General features: G+C 46.0%; 1 protein-coding gene across 1 annotated transcript in view; it reads left to right on the top strand.

The window, feature by feature from the left end:
• The window catches only part of PAPOLA (poly(A) polymerase alpha), an 868351-nt gene that overhangs the window by 657129 nt on the left and 190479 nt on the right, over window positions 1-20743 (top strand). Inside the window, exon 18 of the mRNA XM_085626434.1 lies at window positions 3107-3207. Within this exon, the coding sequence (XP_085482560.1) occupies window positions 3107-3207 (101 nt within the window). The remainder of the gene's footprint in view (window positions 1-3106; window positions 3208-20743) is intronic.

Below are 20743 nucleotides of genomic sequence, written 5' to 3'. Positions count from 1 at the left end.
ACACCACCATTTTTCCTGACAAACTGATGTTAATGTCCAGGGCAACCTATTTCCCTAAATCTTGATGCCTGTTCAAGTTGGTCAATCCAACACCTTCCTAATGTTTTTTGCTCTGCCTCACCCCTTGAAAGAGAAGGAGACACAACATTTACTGGACCCCAAAAGAGTCTTGAGCTTTTACATTAATCACACCAAAGGCCATCGGTGGATGATCAGCTTTCTTTGGGATTCTCTGGCGCTGTGAATGGTAAGGTACTGCAGAAAGGTCGCGCATCAAGATCTGCTACACATTGGCCAAAGAGCATCCTCCAGAAGGTCTTAGGGCTCATTTAACCAGAAGCCAAGGCCGATCCCGCCAAGATGCTCACCCTGGTACCTTCAGTTGTTTTTTGCTGAGTATACGTCTGCACAGAAAGACAGTGAAGAAACTGACATCCACACGCAGGGTTTGTCCCTATGTGTGGCTCTGCTCTGTCACTTCCATGGTGGAACGAGTTCAACATGGAACTTCACGATGCCACCTAGCACTTTGCAAAAGCACTGCTTTGCAAACCTTAAGATCCAGTCTGGCACCTGAGGAATATTCTAAACGTGATTAATCTACATTTAGAGTATCCACCAGAAAGAGTGTTACCCAAGGTACGTTACTTGTTCTTCAAGATCAACAGAATTATCATGTTTCTGATTTAGGAAGCTCAGTTATGGAACTGCTTGTTGATGCCATGAGACCTTTAGGGTACTAGTGATACCACCCAAGCAGTAGTTACATTTTGTAATGTTTTTATTTACCATTCTGGCATGAAAACATCTCTTATTCAATATAGGTGTGAGACAGTTTGCCACATGTGCTGCTAGGGTCCTAGATCATGCGGAAGTTGCTTGGCCACAAACTAGGTGGTTAAGTCTTTTACCAACAATGTCTTTTGGACTGACCTACTCTTTCTTAAACATGAGCACCACGTACAAACTATCAGCACTGGGCTCTTAGATTAGCAAGATGAGAAGTCTGGCTTTTCAGGTAGCTTGTTTGGGGGTGGAGACTGAGTACTCCACAATCACACAGTAGAATGTAATGACGACTTTCCAGCAGAGTGCTGTAGCATTGTCAAAAAAGGGAAGTACATAATGCAGCTCAAGTAGATTACGCAGGTGATCACAGGGTTCTAATGAGGTGCTTCAGGCAAGGCAGTTGTGATCTAGAAGGAAAATGACTGGTGCTGGCTTACTGTGGGAAGTGTGACCCAGTGAATGTCTGTCCTGAAGGACAGTCTCTTAATTTACAGCATTTGCAGCAGTTCTCACTCTCTGAGCTGCAGTTAGAGCAGCAGATGCCACGAGCGTTAGCCAGTGTGACTGCAGTCTCTTTCAGATGATGTCCCCTTATCCCAAATCTGGCTGTTAGCATCAGCAGACCTGGATCTTAATAGTTTCCCTGATTCCTTGCTGTGTCACCTCTTTGGTCACTGAAAAATCCTGGAAAAAATTGAATCATTTTCACACTCTTCTAGTCCCTTTTCGAGACGGGCAATGTGATTCCACTGTCACTATTCGAGAACCTAATTGAGGCAGTTTGCTCACTTTGTGTTCCCTTCCTCTCCAGAGCAGACACTCTTTGTCTATAGCAGTGAGTAAATACTTGTGCCTCCAGGGAGAGCCCTTCAAAACAAGTGCACAATGAAGAGTGAAGTCCTTGTAACTGACTGGCATCATCAGTTTGAAGTAGCACCCCTGGGATATAGGTCAAGCCCTGACAGAGTGGTTCATGCGGTAGCACAATGGAGGCTGCTCCCCCTTCCCACACCCTGGTGAAAGGTTATTGCTAAATTTCTGAAGGGAGCCCTGTCTCCAGCTTCCCACCCCTCAATGTCTTTTGCTTCAGAAATACTACAGGATTGTCAAAAATAACTTGGTCATCGGGGAAGTGGTTGCCTTGCTTCCATCTTGTGACGAGCTTTACTAGATGAACACAAAATGGATGCCAATAGTCTCTTAACCAACTCTTGCAAGCTGTTCAGATTCCTAGCACCAGTCACTTAATTCTCATTGCACACATACCATAAACTCAGGATGTCAGCAAAGTGCTCTGTCCTGGTACTATAGCAGAACTTTAAAGAGCGAGGCTGGTAGGCTTCTCGCTCACAACCAGGGACAGGAACAAGGCTAGTCTGGCACTAGAGATTAAAAACCAGAATGCTTCTACCACTGCTGTCTCTATGAACCAAGTACTTGGAGAGTAGCCCCATGTAAAAAGGAAAGAAAGCTGGGTGTGCTCTGCCAGAAAACAGCCACAACCTGGGTCTTCAGTACCTTTACACATACAAGTCCTCAGCATACCTGTGTGATTGTGTGCTGAGCACTAAAATTCAAATATACCTTGAATAGTTGCACTAGGTAAGTCCTTCCAGAAGGAAAGTGGACCTTTGTGTGTCTGCATCCATGTGGAGGAAAGATATGTTGTATCTTGCCTGAATATCCATCTTTCACTGTACTTTACCTTGTTTAATAATGACTGCCCCCAACCTATGCCAAACTGTTCCCTGCTCTTTACAGCATCTATTCCATTCTGGTGTTTCGCCTAAGACTTTAGTCCATCTGCACTGGTTGTAAGATCCACCATGCTATAAGCCATAAATGTTTTATGTGAAAATAAGATTGTAGGTCCCTATGAAGGGTAGTAAGACTTTAGCCATCTTAGTCAGTTATTTGACCAGGGCTGATTCATGGAAAATGTTCCTTGAGAGCTTCTGTTGACCTCTTTCCAGTAGCTTGTTCTGAGGTTGACATTTGGATTATAGTTAAAGAATTCTTGTGGGTCTGACGTTGGCTTTTCAGGGGGTGGGTGTATTATTGCTGGATTTGTATAGCTTGATCAGCACTCAGCTGGAGAGAGAAATGAAAGAGGTCTGGGGCAAGTGTGGGGAGTAAGTTTCTTAGGCAGGCCACTGGGGCGTGATCCATCAGTACCTTTTAGAATCAGTTTCACTGGCTGCTTCCACAGCGTGAACTAGTTAATGGGTTGGTGTGGTTGCAGTCTAATGCTTATTGACTAAAATTGTTCAGAATATGCAGCAGCCAAGGTTATTTTCATTCTCTACTTTTGTTTTAGTGGAAACAGTCCCGTGCCTGTTGTAATCACAGCATCCATGACCAATGTACTGGCTTCTGAAGTAACTTCTCCAACCATCAATTCCAATGAAAGCTCAGGGGGTAAGGAAACTTGCCTGGAATAATTAATACTTACGTGATGTTTAAAATACAGAAATATTCAAAATATCTGTCTACAAATGTATGGGTAACCATGTCTATGCATTGTAATAATAAAGTGCTTCTAATTTCAGAGTATTAAATATGAAAATAATTATTGAAGCAATAAGAGAATCAGAATTGCCTCTTGGAAAGTTTCCAAGTTATTGTAGTACAAGGCAGAAAAGTTACCTTTGCGTTTGGTAAAGTGCTGCATCTTATGTATATCCAGTTGGATATGAGGCTGATTAACACATGTATGTGCACTGACCTGCCTTGTACTTCCCAAACTTTGCACTAGTCTTGTCTCATTTTTACTTGCATTTTTTCGCTGACTGTGAGGTCTAGCCTCTCTGATCAGTTTCCAAGATTGTCTTCATGTTTTTGTGATTGCATACTTACTTTTCTTCTTTCTTCACATTTGTTATGGGATGTCTGACTCTGCACATATTTTGCTCTTTCTTGAAACATATAATTGTCACTGAGCTGGCTACTTAAATATATATAATGTTCACTTAGCTGCTTCTTTTGTAACATTGTTGTAACAGATGCATGCAAATGGCTTACTGAAAAACAATTTTATATAGGAAGTACTCAGGGTTGCCTTGGCTAACAGTAATGTGAAAATGTCCCTGTTTTGCTCTGATTTCTAAATGTTGTATACATCTTCTGTTCGATGAAACCCTCATCTGAATTTTTTTTATGCTACCTAGAAACCTTATCTTTCTCTGCCTGGACATGTAACTATAACACCTGGATCAGCTCCTTCATATTTCTAACTGCATTCGCGATATCCGACAGGCCATTTAGAATGCGTATATGCTAATCTGAGGAATGTTTACTTTTGGAAACGTTGCACTGTGAACCTTAACCTTTTCTTATCCACCTAGCAACATTTAGCCATTTATGGCGAGATGGTGATTTAGAATGGAAGGACTAATTTAACTTTTTATGATGGATGCAAAGGATGCATCAAAAACAGCCTTTGTATGTAAACTTGAATACGATTGATGCAATGTTTAGAGTGTGTGTTCTGGAAAAGTAGGGATTGACCGCTCTTTAAAGCTTTCAATAAAGTAGGGCTATAGTTTGCTTGCTGGCCTCCCCAGTTAGGCAGATATATCAGCAGTATTAGAAAGTCCACAACTCCATCATTCGTAACTGGTCTAGGGCATATTATCCCCCACAACTACAGCCATGCTCAATATTTTAGATATGTACAGTGTATTCACCCTTCATCGTGGTTTTCAACAATTATGATTCTAAAACTGCTGTACCGATACATCTGCACCACCAAAGAGGGATGTTGAAGAGGAAACAGCCTTTGTAGAATGAGCTTTCACGGTTGAAGATAGAGGTTTGCCTGCTTGCTAATGGCAGAACTGTATTGCTGATGAGATCCAACGTGCTATAGTTTGTTTAGTAACAGGATATCCCTTCCTGATGTTCCCATATGCCACAAACAGCTGATCAGTTTTGCGTATGCTGGTGGTCTTCTGCAAGTAGAATTTTATAACCTCTTCAGATCCAAGGAGTGTAAAGATCTTTTCGCTGGTGTTTGCAGATTTGGGAAGAAAGTTTTCAGTATGACTGGCTCATTTTAATGAAAATCCGATGGGACCTTAGGGATGAAGGTAGGATTGGTAGGAAGTATAACAGAGTCTCTTGTGAATTGAATGAAAGGATAACAAGTAGCGAAAGCTTGTATGTCGCTTACTTGTCTAGATGACGTAAGAGCCAGCAGAAGAGACGTTTTCAAGGTGATAGATTTGAGGTTCACTATGAATGGCCCCTTCATAAATTGTGCCAACACAATGTTGAGATGCCACGGCGGAGGTGGAGGCCTTATTGGTTGGAACATTCTAAACAAGCCTTTTAGAAATTTTCATAATTCTTGATGACTAAAGCGACTGACCCATTGTGCCGCCGAAATCTTGATATTGCAGCGAGGAAAACCTTAATGGAAGAATGGGATAGACCAGGATTTAGCCAGCTGTAGGAAGAAAGGTAGTAACTGTTCTGGCTGGGATTGGATAGGATGTAATTCTGAAATTGCACACCAATGGCAGAATCTCTTCCATTTAAGCTTCTAAGTTTTGATAGTGGTCGGAGCTCTAGCATTGCAAGAACTCCCCCGACAAGCAGCAGGGAGGGCAAGATCGGCGAACTCAGTGTTCAGGAGCCAAGCCGACAATCGAAGAGATGTTGGGTCTGGATGGCAGACTTGGTCGTGATTCGTCTTTAGCAAGTTCGGTAATAGACGTAACAGAATTGGTCTGCACCCCGATAGGAGAAGCTCTGCGAGGCCACCTGGGTGCTATGAGTAGCATTTGGCAAGGTTCCTTCCTCATCTTTCTGAGCACCCTTGGAATTAAAGGGATCGGAGTAAATGTATAAGCATAAATCTTTGACCAATTTATCGGAAACGCATTCTTGCACGACCCCTGTTGCGGTAGGCAGCTGTCGATGAATTGGCATTTGCAGTTCTGACTTGTTGCATATAGGTCTAAGTGCAGCTCGCCCCATGATAGAAAAAGACGATCAAAAGTCAGTCGGTGGAGTTCTTGCAAGGGCCTCATCCGCAAGCGGCAGTTGGAAATGTGGGGAATGCAGGAGGTCAACATCCCCAGTTGCGATTTGTACTTTCGTACTGAAATTGACTTTTTTTTTACGCGGAGTAGAGCTGTCAGCTTGCAAATCTTTTCTTGCTTTTCCTGTGAGGCAAAAGCCTTCGCAAGGTGAGTGTCCAAGATTGCTCCTAGAATCTTTCAGACCCTCGAGGGAATTAGCGGAGACTTTGAAAAGTTGATTGACAGGACAAATGACCGGAAAAGGGAGAGGCATCGCTGAGTATGACGGTTTGCCACTGCAAAGGATTTTGCTTTTATGAGACAATCGTCCAGGTAAGGGAAGATTTGAATTCCTGCCTGTCTTAGGTGGGCCGCCACAGGTGCTAGGACCTTGGTAAACACTCAGGGCGCCAAATGGGAGAACCCGGAACTGATAGTTCATGCCAGCCATTCTGAAGCATAAGAATTTCCTGTGCTTGGGGAGAATGGGGAGATGAAAATAGGCGTCTTGAAGGTCTAAGGTAGTCATGTAATCTTCTTGATTCACTAATTGAAGCACCTCCTGAAGAGAACATACAAACATTTTTTTTTTTCAGGAATTTGTTAAGGCAACGAAGGTCCAAGATGGTGCACCATTCTCCCGATTTCTTTCTTATGAGGAACCATTTTGAATAAAATCCTGTTCCTCGTTGTGCAATCGGTACCACTTTGATCGCTCCTTTGTGCAACATTACTTTTATTTTAGATAACAATTCTGTTAGATGAGAGGGCGGACGACCTCGGGCGGGCAGTCTGGAGGGATTTTCTGAAACTCCAAAGTGTGACCATTGGAAACTGGATCTAAAACCCATCTGTCTGTTATTGTAGATGATTTGGGGAGGAAAAAGGAAATTCTTCCACCCATGTCACGAGGATCGATGGGGATTGTGGCTGGCACTGGTTGTTTGGCACTGTTTCTTGGTGTTCCCTCTTCCTCTGAAGGTTGTCTTTCCTCTATAGTGCTTGTAGGAAGCAGCAGGAGCTTGTTTGTACGATTGCTGATGTCCTGTTGATGAGTATCGGGATGGCCCCTGGTATGGTTGGAACTGCTTGTACTGATAGTAACCTCCCCAAAAGGAAGACGAGCTACGTCCTCTGGCTCCATGAAAATGCTGCTTCTTAAGGCAGGGTGCCAAGAGCCTTCGCAGTATCTGTATCCTTTTTATTTGTTTGCAGTGCTTCATCAATGTGATTGCCAAATAAGGATTCACCGTCACAAGGCATATCGATTATCTTTGTCCGTACTACTTGGAAGAAAGAACTAGCTCTTAACCAACCCTGTCTTAGGACTGCCACCCATACCAATTGTCTGAAACCTGTTGATGAAACACCTACAGGGTAGTCAATCTCAGCCGAGACCCTCTCTCCCTCCTGAAGAATTATCCTTGCTTCTGCCTTCGAGTCCTCGGGCAACATTTCTATAAACTGGAAAAAGTCCGAACATATTTGTTGGTCGTATCTGCCCAGAATGGCAAGAGAGTTGGCCGCTCCTACAGTAGTTGCTGCCATAGTGGAGAATGTTTTGCCAATAGAATCATTCTATATCAGGAGGAGCAGACAGGGGTGAAGTAGGATTTCTGGCACGACATTGAGCAATCACCGAATCTGGCTTCGGTTGTCTTATAAGGCAGGCAGGCGAGTAGTCCGGCGCCTTATACTTCTTCTCCAACTTAGGCAAGACTGCAGGAATTGAGGCTGGTGTTCTCATTACCTTTAGGCCTTCCTCCCATATAAAATCCACTATGGGGGATTGAGCGAATCTGAATTTTAGTCTGTTCCTTAATATCGTACAGGAAACAATCAGCTTGTTTGGTGACCATGGGGAGCTGAAATCTTTTTGCCGCTCTTTCCATTAGGGAATGAAAGCTCACTATATCTTGGGGTGGGGAGTTCGCTGGAGGCAGGCTGGAAGGAGATGGTGTTTGTATTTGATAGTCCCATTCGTTGGGTAATAAGCTCGTCCAGCTCACCTTCCTCTCTCTCATCAGTAGTATGATGCTCCTGAACCTGTGGTTGTGGTGCTACAGGTGGTTGAGAAGGAGGGGGGAGATCTTATTAACAAGGAAGGCTGCGCAGTAGGAGTTTGAGGAGCTGAAGAACCTGGTTCCGAAGGAGGGAATCTGCGGTCGTAATCTTCCTCCTTATGCTGTAGATTGGATACTATGGAAACAGGCATTTGAATGATGTGTTTCCTTTGCCTTCCTGGTTGGGGTCCTGGGGATAGTAAATGTAATCATGATCATCCTCCTCCTACTGGCACTTATTCAAAGGTCTGAAGGACTGTGAGCCACGCCAAACATGTCTTCGTCATCTGAATCTTCATCTTCGTCTCCATAATCAAATATTTCCTCTGGAGGACAGGGAGATACCTTACTAGGAGATGCGTATAGGTAAAATCACTTTCTGGGAAGCTTTTCTTTTAGAATGAGGAAGTGTAAGTGAAAAAACAGTGTCCTGGGCAATTTGCCTGTTCATTGATGCAGAATCTTACCCAATATCATGAGTTGTGGGCAAAATTGTCGACTGGAGTAGCAACGATGATAAATCACAGAGTATGTAGATGAAGTTTTCGGCGACTATTCTTCCGTCTACAGTTTTGACGTAGACAAAGATAGTCGACGTAGGTCCGTGTTCATAGGCATCGGCTCCGTCGGCGGGGCAACCGCTGATGAGAGATTCTTGTTTTTTTTAAAGAGTCACAGTCTGACCCTTGCAAGATGTAGACTCCTTTTTAGTTGAGGAGGGCTGATCGTCCGATTTTAAAGAGTGGTGATGTTTCTTCAGCATTAAGAGCCTTGGGAGACACCAACTCCAACTCACTTGCCCTCCTTTTTTAAGCAGTAGTTTTGAGGGAAGAATCACTGTCCTCATCAGTCAGAGGATTGTCCTTAGTTTTCAACATCTGTAGCCACAGAAGAAGAAATCCCTCCCTATCTCTCAGTCTTTTTAGGGAAGGCTCTGCAGATCTTAGTCTCTCACCTGATGATCAGGATGAAGGCAGTAGATAAACTTCTTGTGGGGATCATCTGAGTGAAGTCAGTTTCCCACAAGAGTCACAATGCCTGAAAAGAGACCTCTTTGAAGAAGACAAGTTGTTCTGAAGAAGGAAAATGTTTAGTAGGCCAAAAAAGAAAGTAGTGAGCAGAGCTCATTGAGACTCCCTTCACACGACGTGCGGTAGAAAATCTGAGAGCCTGAAGCCTCTGTGGTGAGGGTTCTAGATGGTGCTCACGCCTGATTGGTTAGAGTTTAGACCATCCGAATGACTAGGACGAGATATTAAATTGAATGTTTTTTTTCTCTATTAGCTTTAATGTTAAATTCATTACTAACTACTTTCAATGTACCGTGGGACTCCCACTTCGACGACAGGGAATGATTCAAGCATGTGTATCTATGAAAGATACCCCAATACTTGAGTATTGCTAGTACTGTGAATATAGAACCTGCAAAACATGCTCTACTGTCCCCTTTTCCCTTGCCTATACAACAGATTTGCAGAGTAGCAACCTGGTCCAGAAGGCACACATTTACAAAACATCACTGTCTGGAAGCCACAAGCAATACTAACACAGCTGTGGGACAAGCGCTTCTCTTTAATCTTTTTAAATAAGACATTAATCTCACCGCAGCGGAAAACCAACTTTTCTCCCTAGGTCTGACCTACTGCCCTGAAAGTAGTTTTAATTACAGCACTACCAGGATTGTTCTATACAAGTTCATCAGGAAGCTGAAACTCATTAAATTTTTCAAACAAAAACATACCACCAACTCCAGTCAACTCTCCAACAATAGTATGGGGCCTGGGAATAGTAACCTGTCTGTGTTGGTCATTCCAACCATATGCACGATGGCAGCATTAGAAAACAACAACGATACCATCTCCACACAACAATTGCGGCACAATGAGGGCATCCATATCCCGACCAACGTGGAGAGTTCATTCAGACAGTCTTCCACGTTCACACCTGCAATGCCCAGAGACGCCATTGCCATTTACAATGATGTTATCATTGGAAGAACTTAAGTCTTCACCACCGCAAGACACGTTTCAAACGCATGAGCAACTTTCACCATCAAAAATACTCAGATCAATAAATCAGATCAGGGCGGGAATATCGTTCTATGGCCGAGAAATCCATACTTAGAGGAAGCCCAGAGGCACCTTGATGACACCACCTGTTATAGGATTGCTAATCAGAAAGAAGTAACTGCCAGTGGCAAGGAGTTAAAGTAAAGATTGAATTCATACAGGACTGATGGCATTCTGAGCAAAGATGAATTCCAATTCTTAAATAATGAGTTGCCTGCTCTTCCAGTGCTCCATTTCCTCCTTAAGGTTCACAAATGAACATTTCCAGTCCCAGGACACGTTATCTCTGCCCGGAAGAGTCTGTGAAAACATCTCTAAATATGTTGATTATTTTCTCCAAGAACTTGTCACCAACTTTAAGTGCCTGATTCCTGTTCCTCTGTGAAGTCTAGTGACTTAATGTACCAACCGTCCCCTAGCTTTTCATCCATTCCTTTGCTCTTCTGAATCTCCCCTGTGCACATTGTCTACACTTGATCAGTGACCTACGTGCTCCTGCCGGAGCCTAGTCACTGATACCTTGTTGCCAGCTCACTTTGTCCATGCCATTTTCTTTGAGAGGAGGATTATACTCTTGGTTGTTTTTAGCCCACTTCATCACACGATACGCTTTCAACACTTTTCGGCAATGCACTTTGCATTCCTCCTTGCAGATATGTAGCACTCTCCCCCACACTGCTTCAGCACCCCAACACTTTCCCTACCTTCCCTTTCTAACAACGTACTTTGCGCATGGGTATACACATGGAATTTAGGATAGTGTTTCTGTTGCGACACATCACTGACGTCCGGCAGCCACCACTTGAGTGACTAGACTTTGCGCATTTGTGCAGACAGTTGTTTACCCGGACCTTGACTCACCGCAGTATGTAGTCATTGATATTTTTGAAGTTCCTTCATGTGCCTGTTCCCCTTTCCCTAGACATGCCGGCATCCCTCCAAGGAATACAACACCACCGCAGTTGACATGTGTCCCCGCATGTCATCAATAGCACACTCAAATCTCCCTACCATGGGACCCTTTGAGTCCATGCGATTTCAGTGGTACTCACAATACTTTTAGTTTTATTTAAAAATATTTTTACATTCCTTAAGGGTGCACGCCATAATCATGAACTATGTTACCAATGTAAACAGGTCTGACAGTCACCTTTTGGGTTTTATCCTAGCTGACTCATGTTAAGGCATTTGTGTACGCAGTTTTCACTTTCTGACCGTAACTTACTGCTGCTTTAAGCGTAATTATTCGAGCAGTCCCAATTCATGTTCCCATTTCTCCACGACCTGCCGGCATCCTTAGTGTTACACTACCACCAACGGTAAAGTTTGTCCACATGTGGTATCATCGGCGCTCTTGAGTCTTTCCACCATGGGAGTCGCCGAGCTGGCGTGTTTCTAGTGGTACTCACTTAATTATTACTACTTTCTATTCTTCTCTCTCAGGGGTGCCCATTACATGTCTGATGTATAGTTTTAATTGTACAGGTTCCACATGTTTTAACTGTGATTTCAAGTGTTTACTGTGACTTCTGCATCACTGTGCCTTTCATGTATTACGAGTGAGGTTCTCTTCATAAGTCTATTGTCTGTCAGATGCCGAGCTACTCAGCAGCATCATTGGAGTCATTTGCCTATGTCTCACTGCTTTTTCAGCATTTCGTTAGTAGGGCATACTTTATGTAGAAATAGAAGAATCACTATATCTGCCCGTCACACTTGCAGCGCACCATGTGATCAAGGCCGCAGTCTGGCGATCGAAACGAATCATCCTGACATGATTGTGTAATAAATCAACTTGCTTATACTTACTTTAGAGTCTGTGTGCTCTTGTTTTACCTGGCATGGTTGAACCATGGAATTTTTTATATATATATATATATATATATATATTATAATATAATATATATACACACACACACACTTCAGGAATCACACCACTTCCTAGGCGGCAGTGCCTGCAGCATGCACCACGCATTCCTAAAGCCATACGGCACTCTTGTACACTGGCATGAAGAGGCAGGTGCAACTACAAAAAAGGGACTGGGGGTCTACGAGAAAGCACAATAAGTGATGTGTATGCTGATAGAAGGTCTTCTTTTATCCCTGGCAAACCGAGCTGAGCATGATTTCCATCAAATTGTATCGTGTGATAGAGCTAAATTGTCAAGCCCTGTAGGTCATTATTATCACGTGGTAATCTGCCACATCCATGAGGGTGACCTGTAGATCATAAGGGTCCCCTCCGTGGCGAGCTCATACGCTCTTCGTGGATGCCATTCCCCACCAAGGCAAACAAATAATGCCACAGTGTGTTGAAAAAACATAGAAAAACTGTGAAAAAACTATGTAATGCAGTGCAGTGAGATATAAAAAGGTTATGTGAAAAGATGTTTTGACAATATCTCTTTCCTCACACCTAGTAAAAACAAAAGGAGTTAACTCAAGCCCCCGCTACTGATTCATAGCAGAAAACACTGTGACTCCTTATCCATGGTCAACATGTTTCAGCCTAAACGGAAGTGATCCAGGCTTTCTTCAGGACCAAATCGCAGCTACTGCACATTAACCAAGCAACTTCTAAACACTTTAATAAGAAGAACCATACAACCTCGCTTGGTGCGAAGCCTTCATTTGCAGGATGTAATCATCACCTACAGGAAGATAAATCAATTATCATACTTTGTGCTTATAAAGAAATAGAGACCAGCATGCATAATGTTATGTCCCAGATGGCTCTAATTTATTTGCTTACCCTGAGTGGTCAAGGCCCAAACCTCACCTCCCTGGAACCTTCCTCGGGTATAGATGAGGCCCCGCTCTATAATGAAAGAGGGGAGAAAAAAAAAGGGGGAAGGGCTCTTCAACCAACACCAAAACTCAAAAGCCAAAGAAAACCCTATCCGAAGTATAGAGTCCAACCAGATTACATATCAATCACACTTCACTCCCTTAAACTCTTTAAAACAAAAACCTGCCAGAGGTCAATGACCTGTGAAGATCGTAGGAACTACTATTGTGAGAAGGAGACACAGTCGCAAGCTCAGCTAGCTGTGTGTTTACTATACGTCTCCTAATCTTCATGGCTATCCTGTTAGTGTCTAGTGGCTCCATGTTCTCAAAAGCACACTTAAAAAATCAATCAGTCAAAATAAACATGGTATATGTTAAGCCCTAGTCTGAATAATTCCCTTTGTCAGGACAGAAATGAGAAGAACGTCTTCATTATAAAAAATAGAAAATAGCCCAAGCGTAGAAAGTTATAAATTAGAAGCCCGGCGTCAGTGAGCAAATGTGTGTTCTCACCTGACTGGGGCTACTGCACCGCTACATGAAGGGACCCTAACTAGGGGATTGATTTCCGTAGCGCTACATAATTACGTTACTCGCTCTCATTCAGGCACACACTAACCTGTCCGTCGGTACCTCTGGACTCCCGCCGAGTTCAGGGAAGGAGGCACCGGAGTCGTAACCTTCTTGGATTTAAATACCCTTTCTAGTGGTTGGTCTAATTCCGGTTTGGAAAGCGCGCGCTCCTGCTAGCGGCGGCATAACAGCGCCGGACTACATAATGACGTCACGCGTTTCTCTTCTGTAGTTTCAAGAAGCGCGCGCTCGGTATAGAACGTCGTGGCGCCGCTAGACTACAGAATGACGTCACGCTTTACTGTCCTGTAGTTCAGTCTATCGTTTACATACAAGTCAGGCGCGAATAATTTTAGTTAGGGGGTCAAGATCAATGTCATCTCCAAGGATTATTTTGGAAAGGGCAAAATGCTGTGTTCACTGCCAAGTATCACTAGAAATAGGGGAAAAAAATAAAAAATATTTTTGTAATCATAGGGCAGTAATTAATGTTCAAGCGTCCCTATTAATCTTATTGTGTTAGTCAAGGCTAGAAAAGGTACATCCCTAGTGGTGGAGGAAACATACCCTACATTGTGTATTACCCTTTAAGTAGTGATCGCCCCATATGTAAAGAATCGAACTCCGAATATTGTCTTTGGGAACAGGCAGAATAACATTCCGTATTCCTCAACACGTGTCACTGGATGTAAAGAAAAATTTTTTTTTGTAATAATCAAAGGGCAATGGTGATAGTTCAAACGTCCCTATTAATCCAATTAAGTTAATCAACGCTGCAAAAGAAGTGGAATGAACATCCCATACATGGTGTGTGCCCTCAAACAAGCGATGTCACCATATGTATCTTATAAAAGGCATGCCACTAGTCGGCTCTGTTGTACAGAGATTTACATTGTTACATTATATCTACGTGCTCCATCTCGTGTTGGGAACTCTTGATGGTCATCTAATGGCCATCATATACTGGTGGTAGCCATGATGTTTACATAAGTTACATAGTGACCAGTCAGAGCCGTAACCCCAATGACCAAACCATCGGGTATGTAGTGTTCTGAGACTTATTAGGACCTGGCAACAAATTAAAGATTAACCCAGGGAATGTCATCATTCAGACCCAGAGTATCACTGTGCAGTCTGTACACCCATTTCTGCTCTTTAACAAATAGATATCTAGATATATCACTGACAGAGAGGGGTATACTGGGTTTTTCAAGAACAGTCCATTTGAAATCTTCTGGTCCATGATGTTCATTGAAATGTCTCATGAGTTTTGTAGTGAGCTTCTTACATCTAAATGTACTTTTGTGCTCTAACATACGTGCCTTAACTTTTCGAGTGGTCATCCCGACATAGTTAGTCCGACACGAGCAAGTGATCAAATAGATCAGATTGCTGCTGTTACAGTTAGTGAATTGATATTGAACCCAAGGTTTGCTGGTTCCTATATCAATAGTTGTTGAATGAGAGGTCTGTGGACAAATAGAGCATTCGCCACAGGGATGGTGGCCTGTGGCCGCCGGTAAACCCCAGAGCGTACCCAGTTGTCTCGGTAATGGTGTCTTGGGGCGTGTATGAACCAATTTGTCCTTGATATTACTGCCTCTTTTGAATGCAAACAAGGGAAGAGGGATCTTTTCTTTGCTCGAATTCAGTAAACGCCAATGGTGTCTGATACACTTCTGTACCTGGTTTGAGAGTGTACTAAAAGTATGTACAAAAGTGAGTCTATCTACAGGAGGCTTCTGCATCGGTGGCTCTAAAAGGGACTCCCGGTGATTGTTAGCAGCTCTCCTACGGGCGCGTCTTATCAAACTCTGAGGATAATGTCTTTCCAAAAGATTGGTAGTCAGCAACTGGGTACGTGTTTTAAAACCCTCCGTAGTGGAACAGTTTCTCCTCACTCTAAGAAATTGTCCGTAAGGCAAGTTGTCTCTGAGTGCCTTGGGGTGCTGGCTGTCATATCTGAGAAGCGAGTTCCTCGCCATCGGCTTTCTATAGATTTCGCTCTCTAGGCCAGAGATGTTACAAAAATGGACAAGTCGAGAAATGCCAACCTGGTCTTACTCGCTTCGACTGTAAATTTGAGGAATTCGTTTTGTGCATTTAACCACTGGTGGAACTCAGAGATGGAATCAAGGTCTCCACGCCAAACGACCAGGACGTAGTCAATATATCACTTCCACAAGCGAATGGATGCCAAAAATGGATTGGTGGGAGCTAGGACGTGTTCCTGTTCGAATGCATGCACATATAAATTCGCCAAGCTGGGCGCGAAGACACTTCCCATACTTGTGCCGGAAGTCTGCAAGTATAAGGAGTCTTCATATCTGAAAAAGTTTTCTTTCATGGCCAGGCGTGCCAGTGTCATGATGAAATGGACAGGGGTTATAGAGTGCAGATCAGTGGCCTCTAAAATAGACATGATGGTCTCCAGGCAGGTAACAAGAACACAGGTTTATTTAAATAGACGGAGTCCCGCCCCAGTGGGCGTGTCTAAAGGCATGCTGGTCATGGTAGTCCAATGTTCGAGGCATGTGGGCTGCTGAATTCATATCTCTGCATAGATCGCCGCCTAGTGTTGGGTCCGGATGATTGCACATTGTTGTCCTGGAAGAGTCTTCGAAGTATCACGAGATAGGTGGCTCCTCCCCTGGACTACAGTGCGCATGGGCATCCTCTCCATCCTTCGATTGTTTTTTTCCGCCATTGGGTTCGGATGTGCTTATCTTAGCTCAAGTTCGGAAACTTTAGTTTAAGGCCAAAAGGCCTTTAGATTTCGTCGGTATTGTTCGCGTTCGGTATCGACCAGCTTTTTTGTTTTTTAGTAACTTCTTCACGCTTTTCGGATCCGCTTCGGTCCGAACATCGATCAACGCTCGACGATGGAATCGAGGACTCCTTTCAAAAGATGTCCTTTATGCCATGCGAAATACCCACACGTCGATGTCCATCCGGTGTGCAACAAATGTCTCTCACTGGATCATGAGGAGTCAAAATGTATGGCCTGCGCCTGGTTCCGCTCGAAGAAGACTCTGCGGAATCGACGGGCGGCGAGATTGGAGGCACAGCAATCAGCGCCTGCCCCGGTCAACATCTTCGGAACCGAAGATGAGGAAGTCGAGAGCGTAGCAGACATAGACTCCAGCCATGCTTCCGAATGTGAATCCCAATCGGAAGACGATGATGAGGTGATCTTCGAGGATGAAGACGTCGTCGGCGAGGTAGGAGACGACGATGAGGCCCTTGGGGCCGAGGAAGACCGCTCCAGCGAAGAGCTAGGCCAATCCGTCGATACGGAGGCCGAGAGACAGTCTTCATAAGGCTCAGGTCGAGGGATCGCCTGCGGGCCTTACCCGAGATCCGTCACACAGTTCTTTGGCCCCGCCTCTAGGCCCGGCCTCGAACATTTTACAGGAGCCATTAATGCCGAAGACTACTGGATTTCATTCAGTGAAACCGAAACCATCCGTCGCACCGGTTACATCGAAACCGAAAGTGCAACTGGTTCAGGTCGGACCAAAGGCCTCGAAGCCCTCCACTCCTCCGACGCAGGTCATCGGCACCGAACACGTCAAAAAGGACTTCGGTGCCGAGCTCACCAAGAAGGGTTCCGGCACCGAGCAAAGAAGAAGGCCCTCGGTCCCCACAAGGCGCCTCGGCCTATGGCACCAAAGATTGCGGCCCAACCCACCAAGGTCATGGTGGTCGATCCGTCTGCGTCGACATCAAAGAATGCGGCGCCTACCAAATCATCGGCTCCGAGGAACGTCGATGCCAACCTTCGGATCGACGACCCAAAGACTGGGAAAAAATCGGACACCGCATAGACGCCTGCCTCCAAGGTGCCTACCGGTTCCAAAGCGTCATCTGCGTTCACATTGCAACAGGTCTCAGCGTCGTTGCAACGCATCAGGGACCGGGCAACCCTCGAACCTAAGTCGGGTCCCGAACCGTGCAAGGTCGCAAAAGCACACACTGCGCCGGCGCACATCACATTTGGATTGCCGCCGCCCAGGGCACCGAACATGTTCGAAATTCGGACACGTGTCCACCAAACACAGACACTATCCGATGGACAACTCAATGTCGAGCCTGTGCAGGAACACTTTATCGACGCCGACACTGGTCGGCTGCTGCTCCGCAAGCGGAAAATTACACCAGAGAAGGGTTTGGAGTCATACAAGATTCCTTTAAAACAGAAACTGCCAGCAAGTTCCACGCCAGTGCTTCAGGAAACCTTTCAACCCTACCTTCAGGACCCACCGTCTTTTTCTCCAACGCATTCGGAGGCAGATGACGGAGAGGACTATATAGGGGATGATACCACTTATCCGGTGGATATCGATCCTGATGACCACCTGCAAGACCCAGATCAGGCATGGGGAGACCCCACCGACCAGGGTAACGCACCAGATGCTCCTGACACGCAGCTTTATAATATAAAGACGTTCGAGGCATGTGGGCTGCTGAATTCATATCTGTGCATAGATCGCCGCCTAGTGTTGGGTCCGGATGTTTGCACGTTGTTGTCCTGGAAGAGTCTTCGAAGTATCCTTGGATAGGTGACTCCTCCCCTGGACTACAGTGCGCATGGGCATCCTCTCCATCCTCAGATTGTTTTTTTCCGCCATTGGGTTCGGATGTGCTATCTTAGCTCAAGTTAGGAAAATATTTTTTCGAGGCCAAAAGGCCTTTAGTTCGCGTCGGTACTGTTTATCGATCGGGTTTCGATAGAATTTGTTAGTTTACTAACTTTCAGCACCGACTGCTTTCGCATTTACCTGTCCATCGACTACTTCGACGATGGAATCCAGGACGCCATTCAAAAGGTGTCCGGTATGCAATGCGAAGTACCCACACATCGACGTCCATCCGGTGTGCAACAAATGCCTTTCGCCGGACCACGACGAATCAACATGCATGGCCTGTGCCCGGTTCCGCTCGAAGAAGACTCTGCAGAATCGACGAGCGGCGAGACTCGAGGCGCAGCACGCGGCACCGGCCCCAACAGACATCTTCGGCGAGGCCGAAGACGTCGAGGAATTGGAAGTCTTGCCCTCCAGTCCCGTTTCCGAACACGAACCCGGATCGGACGAGGAAGACGAGTCACTCTTCCACAGAGGTGAAGACGACACCGAGGTAGGAGACGACGAGGAGGCCTTCGGGGCCGAAGAAAGTAGCTCCAATGATGAACAAGGCCTACCTGTTCAAACCGTTCAAACACCAGTGCCACAGCCTATGGCTCCGGTCGAGGGATCGCCTTCGGGCCTTACCCGAGACCCATCCCGCAGTTCTTCGGCCCCGCCCTCGGGCCCGGCCTCGGACGTTCAGCGGCAGCCATTACTACATAAACAGGCTGGTTTCCCTACCACAAAACCGAAACCGAAAGCTGCTCAGGTTCCACCGAAACCGAAACTGAAAGTAGCGCTGGTCGGATCGAGGCCTTCGACGCCAGCGCACCGCGTCGGCACCGACCGCACCAAGAGGGACTTCGGTGCCGAACTTGAAGCGGGCGACGTTGGAGTCGACAAACGGAAAAAAGCCATCGGCACCGACAAACCTGCTCGGCTACCGGCACCGACGACACCAAGGGCCGTACCGCCTGCTGTGTCTCACATCGCTCCCTCGACGACACCTAAGCCTCAGGTATCGAAGACTTCGACGGTGATCTCTTCACCCCGACTCGATGACCCGCCGGCGCCGAAAAAATCTACGGCCGCCTCTACGAGCCTGGCCGGTGCCAAAGCCTCGAAGGCGCCCCAAGTACGACCTGGTGCGACGCAAGGCAGCAAAACCACACCTGTCCTCCAGGACACGTCGGGCTCCGGTTCGGTCGGAGCTCCCGCAGCCTCTTCGGTGCCGACCAACATTACCTTCGGCTTGCCTCCGTCAACAATCCCAAAAATGTTCCAACTCAGGACACGGGTCACCCAACCTACGGTCACACCTGCTGAGACGTCTCCGGCACGTATCATCGACGCCGGCACTGGCAGGATGATTCTCCAGGACCGAAGGATAACTTCGGAGCCGCCATTGGACCCTTTCAGGATCCCACTAAAAAGGAAGTTGCCAGCAGAATCGGAACCTCTCCTTTATGAACCCTTCCATTCATCCTACCAGGATCTACACCGGTTCTCCCCCACACGCTCCGATACAGACGCATTGGAGGACTACATGGCTGACCAAGTCCCCTACCATGTAGACACGGACCCTGATGACCAGCAGGACCCTGATCAAACTTGGGGCGACCCTGCAGACCCCAGTGCACCTCTCGATGCACAGGATCCACAACTCTATGGGGCAAAGACATCTCCTACGGAGGATACTGCGGCGTTCAATGCTCTTATCAAACGTGCTGCCAATAACCATGGGGTGCAGCTTCACTCTGATACCATCGAAGATGACTTTCTAATGGACACCTTTGCATCCTCAGAAAGACATGTAAAGACTCTGCCAATGTTGAAGGGGGTCCTCAAACCAGCCAAGGACATTTTCAAAGAACCCACCAGGGCACGAGTGATAAACCCCAGGATTGATAAAAAATACAGATCAGCACCTGGGGATCCTACTTACATCAGAGGACAATTACCACTCGACTCCATCGTCGTGGCGAATGCACGCAAGAGGGCACACTCGCAAACAACAGGTGACGCTCCTCCCCCGGACAAAGAGTCCAAGGTGTTAGAAACCTCTGGCAAGCGAGTTGCCGCCCAAGCTGCCAACATATGGCGCATAGCCAACACTCAGGCGCTCCTTGCTCGCTATGATAGAGCGCACTATGACACACTTGAGCAAATATTCCAACATCTCCCTGACCAGTTCAAGGAAGGCGCAGAAATGCTCATCAGAGAAGGACAGCTACTAACGAACGCTTCCATCAAATGCGCACTAGATGCTGCAGACACGGCTGCCAGAGCCATAAACACAAGCGTCATGTTGCGACGACATGCCTGGCTACGGATCTCAGGATTCAAGCCTGAGGTACAAAACAATATACTGAACCAGCCCGTCAACCCCGACTATTTATTCGGGCCAGAGGTTGACACCACCCTCGAAAAGATAAAAAAGGATACGGACACTGCAAAGTCCATGGGCGCACTACAAACTCAGTCCTTTCGGAGCGGCTCCTTTCGTCGCCCCGGAAACAAGGGAGCAGGTAGAGGACAGGGGTCACAACAAACATATAACAAAGGCAATACACAGACCACCTATGATAAAAACACCCGAGGTGGATATCGTGGCTCCAGCACAAAGGGCAGAGGACGCGGCTACGGCAACACCAGGTCCTCCCCCAAGAACAAGCAGTGACGCCCTCTCCCTTCCTCCCGACCACATAACACCTGTCGGGGGAAGGCTACAAAGGTTCCTGTCCACGTGGAATTCCATCACCACGGACAGGTGGGTCAAAGATATTATAAAATACGGTTACTGTCTG

This window comes from Triturus cristatus, chromosome 9 (assembly GCF_964204655.1).
Source record: "Triturus cristatus chromosome 9, aTriCri1.1, whole genome shotgun sequence".
NCBI lineage: Eukaryota > Metazoa > Chordata > Amphibia > Caudata > Salamandridae > Triturus > Triturus cristatus.
This window is presented reverse-complemented; position numbering and strand designations above follow the sequence as displayed.